General features: G+C 40.9%; 1 protein-coding gene across 7 annotated transcripts in view; it reads right to left on the bottom strand.

The window, feature by feature from the left end:
• The window catches only part of LOC134345667 (limbin-like), a 313,316-nt gene that overhangs the window by 218,319 nt on the left and 82,384 nt on the right, over positions 1–12,613 (bottom strand). For all 7 annotated transcript variants that reach the window (XR_010017745.1, XM_063046694.1, XM_063046692.1 and 4 more), the window contains one exon: positions 2,695–2,934. Coding sequence is in view for 6 of the 7 variants with exons in the window: in XM_063046694.1 (XP_062902764.1) it covers positions 2,695–2,934 (240 nt within the window). In the remaining variant the exon portion in view is untranslated. The remainder of the gene's footprint in view (positions 1–2,694; positions 2,935–12,613) is intronic.

The raw sequence follows: 12,613 nt of genomic DNA, 5'->3' as shown, positions 1-12,613 counted from the left end.
GATTTGCACAGAAACTCAAGCCGGGTTATCACAGCCGTTTTGGGAATGTTCTTCCAACAAACAGGTACTTAATGGCAGCCCCTAACAAATTCAACTTCGGAAAAAAATAAATTTCTAGCTAAACATGCCAAAAAGTCCTGAATTTGTGGGACTAGGTAGCGAACAGGGGTGGCAACCTTGTTAAGGTGTCAATAATCACCATGCGGGTGGCAACCACCATGGGATTTAGGGACCAGAGCCCAGAGACTATTTGACCAGCATACAATGCCAAGTCTTTCCATGTTGGCACACCCAGCCTTCGCACTTTCTAGCTTTCCTGGGTCCAGTCTACGAGCGCGGGCACGGATTGGTGGGCCAGTTGTGGAAACGTGGTGCCCGACCTCATGTTTTGTGACTGTAGTGGGGAATGTGGGCTTGGTGAGGTTTGGAAATTCACCCAGCCGTCAAGTGAACTCACATGTGCTGGTACATGCCCTTGAGAGTCAGTGTGGGGAACTTACGGGGGAAGACGGTAATGACCCAAAGTCATTGACATCCACAAGCCGGCAGTTCTTAAGATCAACTAACAGTCCTTGGGCCCACAGGAATCTGCACCGAGCAGAGTTCAAGGCACTTTAGCCAGGATGATGTCCCATGTGTAACGTCGCCCACTGAAGCAGAGCGTCACCCGCTGTGTCCTGTCAGTCTGGATCCTGCTGCTGTTGGGGGCCTGCAGCAGAGTTTCATCGCTCTCTGCCTCCTCATCAATAGGTGATGCCAGCATCACACTCACTTGAGCATCTGTCTCACAGGAAGCATCTCATTGAAAGGGTGTCCATAATGGACAGTGGACATGCCTGGCAGCTGGAACCCACAGTGTTCACAGACCTGTGATGTTCTGATGTGCTGGCACTGTCGAAGCTGCAAGGCAGTCAGCACTTCCTCGCGTTTGTACCAAAGCAAGCATGGTAAGAACACAGGCTCGGCGTTTTCTGTTTGGAGGCCTTGCTGACTGGGATTATTGAGGCAGGGAAAGGAGGAGTAATTATTCACCTCTGCCTGGCTGAGCATAGACAATCAGCCATATTAGCAAGTTCCCTATTGTCCTTCGCAGGTGCATTAATGAGGGCTATGAGAACTTGATCAGGTGCATGAAGAGTTCTTTAAAAATAAAACAAGAGACGTTATTTCTCAAGAGAGATAGCGTGTGGTCCATTAGCTCTGGCGGCTCAGCATCGCCAATGCTGGTGCAAGGAGAGCGACTGTTTGGCGCGTTGAGACTCCGATGTCCAAACGTCTGTATGAGGTGAGGTTTCAGAGATTGGTATTTATCATGTTCAGTCGGGCGTTCAAGTAGACTCATCATTCTCATAAGTCTTCAACTTATGTGCACATTTGACTGTTTAATTATAATTGGTCCTTTCTGTTTTTCCTTTTCTTTAATGATTCTTTGGGTAAGGTAATGTTCATAAATATACTTCCTTTAGAATTGTATGGAGTGTAAAATCTGTTGCATCTTCCTGATGGGTAATTGCAGGGGGCAGTAAATCAGACAGCATTCACATAAACCAGCGTTTGGGTGGGACAGACATCCCAACCTCACGGGTCTGGAGGGACGAAAGTCATATACACCCTGATGCATGGAGCCTGAGAAAGGGGGTTTCTTACCGCAGAGTCCAGTGGCTGTTAGCAACGGGTTAACAAGTCGCACTTCCAGAGATGCCCAGTAAAAAGGGCTTTCATGTACTTTGATAATAAATTAACTTTGAACTTGAACTTTGTGTTACGACAGTGGTGTGCAGAAGAGTATGTCTGAATGCACAACACATCGATCCTCGAAGTGGAATGGCTGCAGCAGCAGGAGACCACAAACATACACTCAGAGGCCACTTTACCAGGTACAGGAGGTACTTAATAAAGTGCCACTCAGTGTAGTCTTGTCCAAAGCAGATCTCAGGAGATGTTAAAGTAGTAGCCTGAAATAAGTATTTAAAAAAAAGAGATACATTACTAATTTTAATGTTGTCAAGGAAGCCCAATTCAAGCTATTAATGTGAGATCAAAAGAGTTCAAGGCATCAAATCTTGTGCTAGCCAAGGAAAACATGATATAATCACAAGCATGCAAGTTACCTGGGAAAGGAGATGGATGGGAAAATACTGAACAATAACCGCAAGTCTTTGACACATCCACCATAAACCATCAATGGCAATTATGATACCTCTTTTATATGGCATTATGTTAAACTTTGTCAGGTTTTTGCTTGATGAAACTCTTGTTTGCAGCATTACGAGGGGTCTGATTATGTCTATTTAAGTTGCTGTTACAATCTATTGATTTTCAATTCAGATGGAGCGATAAGGATACTGAGTAAACAACAGCGATCGAGATATAACATTGACAATGGGCTTAGGTGGATTTGCTAATTGGCAACATTTATTCAGCAACCTCGATCAACCAACTTCAACATTTAACTGACGTTCTTACCTTTTAGATGCCACAATATTTATCTTCAATGATATAGTACACCATCCAAAATAAAAAAAAACAACTCTTGCAGATATTTCATCCAGTTTTGGATAAATGTTGACTAACTTCCTTTGAAGTACCATAATTTGCCATAGTCGTCCCACTGCCACTCTGTCACCCCTCGATGCATGAAAGCCATGAAATTCAAACATGGAAAGATGCAGCAACAATGTTAACGTTTTCTACCTGAATGTGCCAACTTTCTTGCATAATTTGTCTGCTTGAAGTTGGATCTAATTCCTCCAGCCTGATGAGCTCCTTCAGCTGGTCATAAATATTTTTCTGGACTTCCTGCCTCAGGCGTACCATCAGTTCCCTTTGGGCTTGTGCAGAAGCTTCTTCGTGTGTCACCCAGAGCGAAGACTTCAAATGCTGCTGCTGCAACATGTGCAATTGTTCCAGATCCTTCCTCCACTGAGTGGCAATCTGAACAGATGTTAAAACAAATCATTAAAGCATTAGGATCAGGTCTCATTCACTGCTCTCAGACTTCTATTATTCTGTTCAAGTATTTTCCTTGCTCTGGTTTGGCAGGACCAAAACAAAAGAAAAATACAGTAAGGTCCATAGACAGCAGTTCCATGGCAGAGCGGACACATACGTTGAAGCTTCAATTTCTTTTTCAACTAACTGAAATCACAAAATAAACACCACCAGCAGCACCTTCATTTTACAATTTTCCCCACTAACTATGACACAATGGGGTGACAGCTTTATTAAAGAGCTATTAGATAACATAGGAATGGAATTCCTCAACAGAACACAAAGCCTATACAGAACAAAGCCTTATTAGTAGAATGAAGGAAGACTAAATCATGCTGTCTTTGGCTACGTCTACAATAGATCAGATAATTTTGAAAACGCTGGTTTCAAGTAAAAATGACAGGTGTCCACACCAAGCGTTTTTCAAAATATCTCCATCCACATTAGAATGGATATTTGGGCGAATCTCCTCCTACTGGGCATGCGCAGGACACACAGAAAACAAGCCAAGAGGAAATGGTATACTTGGCGCGCATTTGTCCGGTTACAGACTGCAAAAACTTTAAAGGAATTGTTGTTGGTTCTTGTGCAGGAGGACTTAAAACTAAAAAAACAACAAATACTCGAGCATATGGAGGCAACCAACAGGGAGTTCATGGACGGTATGACCCAGCTGATGACGAACACTGAAAAACTGACCAACTCTGTTGCATTAACAAAACACCTTGTTAAATGTATAAAACATGTCTGCATCAGTGTTACCTTGTGTTCTGTACAATGTTACATTAGGCTGTTACACATCTATTGTCAGAGAAGTACTTGCATAAATAGATAAACCACCTTCAAACAAGCAAGGACAGAAAACAGGGCAAAGTGAATATACTTATTTATTCAGTAAGCTATGGATCAAAGTATTTGGTGGGTACATTTCTAACTCTTCTGGCTGCAGTCTCGTTGCCGTCTGTTCTGAAATTGTTAGGTTGTGTGCGGGGTTGCGTTCAAGACAACAATGAAATGCCACGCTGCTGCCATCTGTTCTGGCACGTCATGAGAGTGTTTTTAAATAGTCAAAAGAGCTCACTTTACAATTTGACTCTCACACTGTTCACACTGACTGCGCGTTATAACAGCCGTCCGGCAGTGCTTGCGCAGTACCAAGCAGAAGCAGAAAAAGCATTGTTGCTGTGGTGTTGTCATGAGAGCGTTTTTAAATCTCTCCATTTACCTCGTCCACACTACAACTTGCAACAATTGTTTTCAAATTTACACACTCTGGAGAGTGTTTTAGAAAAGCTCCATTTTCGGGGGATGAAAACGCCGTTTCAATGTGGACGGAGGGTCAAAACGAAGAGAAAAAACGTCATTTTCAAAATTATCCAGCTTAGTGTGGACGTAGCCTTAGTTAAACTGTTTACTGTATATTCTATTTGGTGAGGTCTTTTTCTTCTTCCAAGGCAGTCCTTCACAATTGAGGATGACTTCTGTTCTGTGGGTTCTCAGGTGGCCGATGAGGCAGCTGAGTGGGTAGATTATGAGATGGTAGACTTCTTGTGCCAGTTACACAGGATGGTATTACGTGATAAAGCTATGGAGAAGGAAACAGGCCTGTTGGCTCTCTATGTTCACGCCAACCATCTGATTAATCTGCGATGCCCTCACAACTCTCAACTCTGCAACGTTTTACTCCGCTCTCCTCGGCACTGAAGCCGAGGCTGTGAGACTGCTCTGACTGCTGCACCCTTCACGCCTGTAGATTTCACAGTGATTTACCCCTCTATGCGTTGAACTGAGACCAAGGCTATGGGCCTACACTGGCTACTCCAGGTTTCAGGTCTATTGACTCAGTTTGGTTCTGGATGCTATTGCATGCTTTAACTGCTTGAATGATTTGTGTTTTTTCCCCTCTTTCTCTGCACATTGGGTGTTGGTCTTTTTTTTTAAATTGGGTTCATTTGGGTTTCATGCTTTGTGGCTGCCTGTAAACAGGCGAATCTCCAGGATGTATAATTTATACTTACGTTGGTAGTAAATGTGCTCTAAACTTCGAAGGCCCTAAGGAGACAAGCTAAATATTGAAAGGTTTCTAGTGCAGCGAGAGGCTAAAATGAGAGGACGCAGTTATCAGAAAAGGACACAGTCATTGAAAACTGAGCTGCATTGGAAATTCCTCTGATGGAGATTCGTGACTTTCTAAAGGCTAGAATATTGTAAGTATTTAAGGAGAATGTGGATGGGCTTTAAAAGACCAGGAAATTGAGAGCTATGAGGAACTGGTACTGTTAAGGCTTCGGGCAGATCTGCCATAATCATATTGAATTGTGCAGTGTGGGTTTCAGGGTCCAAGTAACCTACTCCTATCTTCTTGTGTCCTTGGATACACAAGCATCCTCACATAGGCTGGTTAATGCATCACTCCAGACTCATCAACATGATAACATTTCAATAGTTTCCCGAACTGCATCGTACAGTATACTAGACCCAGTCTGAGGTGACTTGCATAATTACTCTATTCAATATATTATTTACAATACATTCCACACCCCATGAACAAATTAAACATCTAGTTTTTTTGCCAATTAATACCAGTCTCTATTTTCTGGTTACAAATCCATTTGGCTGAGTTAATCCTTAGTTAACCTATCCAAAACTCTCAGGATTTTGAACAAATTTTCAATCTATTCTTTTAGCTCTTTCTGGTCTAATTTGACTCTAGCTTCTCCATCCATCCTTGGCACTAATTCAGAATATTTCTTCTGCAATCTGTCTAAAAACTTCCAGATCTAATGCAGGCTTTATAAAGATTAAGCACAACTTCTTTGATCTTTGCTCCAAATTAACTTGCATAATTTTTCAGTAAATGTCATCTGCTATGTGCCTCTCCCTTTTACCAATGTATCTCAGTGCACTCAATGTGAGATTGTCACCCCTCTTTCGTTTTTGACATTTTTGCTTTTAAAAACTTTTGGAATTTTGCCCAATATATTCAAGTTTAGCAGATCAATATGTATCAAAAAGAGCTGTGATCCTACTACCAAAGTCTAGGGAATATCATTATAAATCTCCCACCAGTCTTTTCATATTCATGTAGCCACAGTGACTTCATTCCCATGGGCTTTAATTCTGCAAACAGCTGTTGAAAACCCATGTACGCATATACTATTACTTCATCAAAATATTCATTCAAACATGATTTGTCTTTCAATGAATATTTCAAACACTCATCTGTACTTCCCCAGATGCCAATTAATTTTGTCCCAGATTATTGCCTACAAAAGCTTAGACTGACTGGTCTGTACTTGCTGTATTTATCATCACTGCTCTTTAGAAGACAGAAAATAGACTTTTCAATTTTCTAATCCTGAAGCTGTCAACTTTTAAATCCTTCATTTTTATCTGTTTATATTTTCCTGGCCAATATTGCATCTACCTCTTCCATTATTGTAGCATTGGCAGCCACTTACAAGCATGGCCAGTACACAATTTAGTTCATCAGCTCTTCATTAAGATATCTCCTTTGACTTTTTAAGCAGGCATACTTTACTCTCTCTTAATCTACATATATTCAAATGACTTTCGAGCTGTATGTTAGATCCAAATAATGTTGATTTTCCTTTTACTTTCTATTTCATTTCTCAGATCTTCTGTCCTGGGGGGGGGGGGGGAAGGGGGAGGGGTGTGTGTGTGTGCGCGCATGCGCGCACGCAGGAAGGTAAGGGACTTGCTTTACTGTTGCTGTTGCTTGGGTGTTCTGCGAACAATGCAGGTATGGTATGTTGGCACCTGAACATGTGGTGACACTTGTGGCTGCCCCAGCACATCCTTGCATTGTGCTGGCTACTAACACGAATGTTCCGATGTACATGTGATAAATAAATGATTCTGAATCTGTATTTGGGTTCATGTTTAACTCTTCAATCATGTTGCTTCTTTTTGACGTACTATCCATAAGTGCTGAAGATGGACTCAACCCTGCTTTTCCCTCTCCTTCCTTTACTCCCAGACATTCGCTCTTCGCTCCACCTCTTATTGTACAGAAGATACAAAAGCCTGAAAGCAAGTACCGCCAGGCTCAAGGACAACTTTTATCTTGCTATTCTAAAATTTTGAACAATCCCCAAGCACAATAACATGGATTCCTAACCTCACAATCTACCACATTATGGGCTTGCAGCTTATTTTCTGCCAGTAATGCACTTCCTTTTTAACTGTAACATTTTATTATGTATCCTGTTATTGCATTCCCTCACATCTCCCTCAATGATTTTTGTAATGAAGTGATTTGCATTTAAAACAAAGTTTTTCACATTCCCTCCAAACATGCAACAATAATAAACCAATATACTAATTTAACCTTCAGTTTACCTTAAAAAGGCTTTATTTGTTCTCACAATTGAAATTAGTACCTAAAGTTGAAAAAGGCAGGAGGAGAAGATGGCAGCGCACCTGCGCGTACACAGCCCTCCGGTGAAAAATGATATTGTATCTGTTAAATAGGGGCCGTGGGCAATTCTGCTTTGATGGAGAACGGATGTGAAAGCACAGAGGAACACCTGGAGAAATTTCTGAAACACTCATTCACTGCTGTCATTACTGCGTGGTCGGGAACCTTTCAGAGGGTAAGCCTCAAAATCCCCGGCCTTGCCTGCTTTTGGCGACCGAGAAGGAGGTCAAATCGTTCGGACAGAGACAGCACTCAGTACTCGGTGTCGGAGAGCTGATCAGAACTCAAAGTTTTTGGATGACTCAAGAGTCGGATTGCGGTCGGCATGGAAGAGTTTTTCTTCCTTCTCCCGTCTGCGTGAGATGTGGGACATTTGAGAGACTTTGAACTTTACTGTGCTCATGGACTTCTTCATCAAGTTATGGTATTGTTGCACTGTTGTAACTATATGTTATAATTATGTAGTTTTGTCAGTTTTTTCAGTCTTGGTCTGTCCTGTGTTTTGTGATATCACACCGGAGGAAATATTGTATCATTTCTTAATGCATGCATTACTAAATGACAATAAAAGAGGACTACGTGCTTCATAATTTAAAAAAAACTGTTTTCCCAAGATTTTTCAAATTCTTCAAAAGTGGATTGCAAAAACACAAATGTGAAGAAGCCCTTACTTAATAAGGAGGGAGACGTGAAGTAGCCAATTTAAGTTAGTTAGTTTAACATCTGCTTTGGGAAAATAGATCCCATTATTAAGGAAGTAGCAGCAAGACATTTAGAAAATCATAATGCAACTATGTAGAACCAACATGTCTTCCTGAAAGGAAATGGTATTTAGAAACAATGTGAGACCTTTGCCAATGAGCTAAGCTAATCAAGAGAAACTAGAACATGTGACATTTTTGGATGTCAAAAAAGCACTCATTAAGATGCCATATAAAAGACTGCTACCCAAGATAAGACCTTGTGGTGTAAGGAGTGATAAATGTACATGGAGAAAGGATTGGTTAATTTAGGGAAAAAAGAGCCATGTTAAGATTGAAACCTGTACGTATTGGAATGTTACAATGATCAGTGCTCAGATAATATGGAACTGGAATACACTTCAGGTCAGGCAGCATCTCTGCAGAAAGAAACCCATAATTCTTCAGGCCAAAGAGTCCCTTCATCAAACACACGTTAATTTGAAGTCACAAAATGGCCGATTGTGAATTGGCGGGGGGAGGGGGCCAAAAGGAAATATCTCTAACAGAAGATTTGTGACCAGAAGATTGAAATGGAGATACATTGTTTACAAAGTCATGTGGTTGATAGAGCAGATAGAGAGAGACAAAACATAGGGTCATTCATATAAAAGCTGTTGGTATGTAAAAGAAATTGTAGAATAAGCCAGGAAATTATAGGCCAGTGAGCTTGCTATCAATAGTGGATATATTATTAGGAGGTAACCTGAGGAACCAGATATACAGTGTAAGTATTTGGACAGACAGGGACTGATTAGCGATAGTCAACATGGCCTTGTGCATAGTAGGTCCTGTCTAGGCAATCAGAGTTTTTTGAGGAACTTACCAGGAAAGTTGATAAAGGAAAGGCAATGGATTTTGTATACATGGACTTTAGCAAGACCACTGCCAGGGTCCTTCATGGTAGTAAATTAGATTAAACAGTAACTTTGTTGGAGAAGTCAGTGAGTGGTAATAGATGGTTGCCTCTCTGACTGGAGGCCTGTGATTAGTGGTGCACCACAAGAATCAGTGCTGGGACCATTAATGTTCATCATCTATATCAATAATCTGGAGGAAATGTGGTAAAATGGATCAGGAAAGTTGTGGATGAGACCATGATGATTGTACTGCTAGATCCAGTTCAAACCAAATCATTAAGTTCACTGAAGACACAACAGTGGCTGGTCTCATCAACAACAACAAGACAGCATACATAGAGGAGGTAGGACTGCTGTGTGTGAGAACAGTGACTTGAGTCCCAACATGGACAAGACTAAAGAGATGACTGTGGACTTCAGAAAGGTGGAGTCTTCAAGTTTCTAGGAGTGCATGTAACAAACTGTCTCTCAACACCACCTGTTTTGTCAAGAAACTAGAGCAGCATCTCCAATTCCTGAGGAGATTGAAGCAAACACAGCTCTCCCCTACCCCCATTTGAACCAATTTCTACAGGAGCACAATTGAGAGTGTCCTGACCAGTTGCATCACCATCTGGTATGGGAATTACAAGGCATCTGACTACAAGACCATACAAAGGATTGTGCGGACTGTTGAGAGGATCATTGGGCTCTCTCTTCCACCCATCCAAGATAGTTATCAGGAGCACTACTTACACAGAGCCCTTAGCATTATCAATGATTTCTCCCATCCGTCCAACAAGCTCTTTGACACCCTACCATCAAGCAGGAGGTTCGTAGCATTAGGAGGAGGACTATTTTTTTTAGCCAGAGGGTGGTGAATCTGTGGAATTTGTTGCCACGGGCGGCAGTGGAGGCCAAGTCATTGGGTGTATTTAAGGCAAAGATTGGTAGGTATCTGAGTAGCCAGGGCATCAAAGGTTATGGTGAGAAGGCGGGGGAGTGGAACTAAATGGGAGAATGGATCAGCTCATGATAAAATACAGGAGCAAACTCAATGGGCCGAACAGCCGACTTCTGCTCCTTTATCTTATGGCCTTACGGTCTATTAGGATAGGAAACAGCTCCCTCCCCCAGGCTGTGAGACCACCGAGCTCCCTGCCACCACCACAAGTCTCACTATGTATGAAACACCAGTAGCGTTACTCTGTTTACTTTTTAAATTGTGTTGTAAACGCACCTTATGATTTGTTAATTACTTGTAGTAATATTGCTTTATTTGTTGTGCAAGTTCTCCCCATGGCCGTGTGGGCTTTCCTCTGGGTGCTCAGGTCCAAAGTCCAAGGATGTGCCAGTTGGTAGGTTAATTGGTCATTGTAAATTGTCCCATGATTGGGCTAGGGTTAGACCAGGAGTCGCTGAGTGGCACAGCTCGAAGGACTGAAAGGCCTACACCATGCTGCATCTCAATAAAATAAAGTAAAATAAATATGTACAGTGCTGTGCACCTTGATCCAGAAGAACATTGTTTTGCGTACATGTAGGTTGAATGACAATAAACTTGACCTTGAAGACTGGAGCATAGTGGATAAATGGGTTGAAACGTGGCAACGTGGAATTAAATGCAGAGAAGTGTGAGGTGCTTCACTTTGGGAGACAAACTAGGGTAGGATTTACACTGTGAACAGTAGGGCACTGAGGAGTGTGGAAAACCCGAGGGATATAGGAATAAGTCCATAAGTCCTTGAAAATGAGTAGATGGGGTCATAAAGAGAGCCACAAGCAAGACAAAATCTGCGGATGCTGGAAATCAAAGTAGCACACACAAAATGCTGGAGGAACTCAGCAGGCTAGGCAGCATGTATGGAAGAGTAAACAGTTGACGTTTCAGGTGGTCAGGACCCTTCATCAGGACTGAAAAAAAAGAGATGATAAGTCAGTGTAAGAAGTAAGAGGTTGGAGGGAGGAAACGAAGAAGTACCTAAGGACAAGGTAATAGTGATAGGTGAAACTGGCGGGGGGGGAGTGGGGAAATTAGGAGATGTGAAATCGATCAGTGAAAGAGACAAAGGGGGGGAAACTGCTTGTTAAGGAAAAAAATGTATTATAAATAATAGCCGTTACACCTTTCTGACACGGGTTAAGGTTAATTATAGTATCTAAAATATTTGTAGGGGGTAACGCCGGAAAGGAAGAAAGTATGGTACTTAGGAAATTTCTAACTTGCAGATATCTAAAAAAAAATGTATTCTTGGAAGGTTATATTTGTTAGATAACTGTTCAAAAGACATAAGGGAGCCATCTGAAAATAAGTCCAAAAACCGTGACATACCATTGGTCTTCCAAATTGGAAAGGCATGGTCCATAGAGGAGGGGGAAAGAATATATTGCCTAAAATAGGAATCGCTAGCCCAAATTGATTAAGATCGAAAAATTTTCGGAATTGAAACCAGATGCGTAAGGTAAGTTTAACTATCGGGTTACAAACCTGTTTATGGCGTTTCAAATCGAAAGGAAGAGAAGAACCTAAAATGGAGCCAAGTGCATAACCTTGAGCAGATTGTAATTCCAATACTACTCATTTAGGAATGGGTAGTGTGTCTTGGTCAAGTAACCAAAATTTCATGTGTCCAATATTAATTGCCCAATAATAAAATCTAAAATTAGGTAATGCCAAGCCTCCATCTCTCTTAGCTTTCTGTAGATGTATTCTACCCAGTCTCGGATTTTTATTTTGCCAAATAAATGAAGAAATTTTAGAGTCAACTTTGTCAAAAAAGGATTTTGGAACAAAAATCGGTAATGCTTGAAATATATATAAAAATTTTGGCAGAATAAACATCTTAACAGCATTAATACGACCAAAGTTAAATAAAGTGGAGACCATTTACAGGAAAGTTGTGTAATGTGGTCAATTAAGGGTAAGAAATTAGTCTTAAATAAATCCTTATGTTTACAGGTAATTTTAATCCCAAGATATGAAAAAGAATTATTAACCAATTTAAACGGCAGGTTCTGATATAAGGGAACTCGCTTATTAATCGGGAAAAGTTCACTCTTATTGAGATTTAACTTATAACCTGAAAAAAGAATAAATTGTGCTAATAAATCTAAAGCTGCTGGAATAGATTTTTGAGGATTAGAAATATATAAAAGTAAGTCATCAGCATAAAGTTATACTTTATGAGACTTTAAACCACGAGTTATACCAATAATGTTAGGAGATTCTCGAATAGCAATTGCAAGAGGTTCTAATACTATATCAAATAATAAAGGACTAAGAGGACAACCTTGTCTGGTACCTCGAAAAAAAGAGGAAAAAAAGGGTGAATTTAAAGTGTTAGTATGAACTGAGGCCATAGGAGAATGATGTAACTATTTGATCCAGGATATAAATTTCGGGCTGAAGTCAAACATTTCAAGCACCTTAAATAAGTAAGGCCATTCGACCCTGTCAAAGGCTTTTTCAGCGTCTAGGGAAATGACGCATTCACAATCATTCAGGAAGGTGTAACGGCTATTATTTATAATACTATCATGAAACTTAGGATAGCTCCATTCGATAAGATTAGGTCCGACTGGGAAAAGGAATTGGGCTTTAC

The sequence above is a fragment of the Mobula hypostoma genome, chromosome 4, assembly GCF_963921235.1.
Source record: "Mobula hypostoma chromosome 4, sMobHyp1.1, whole genome shotgun sequence".
NCBI lineage: Eukaryota > Metazoa > Chordata > Chondrichthyes > Myliobatiformes > Myliobatidae > Mobula > Mobula hypostoma.
This window is presented reverse-complemented; position numbering and strand designations above follow the sequence as displayed.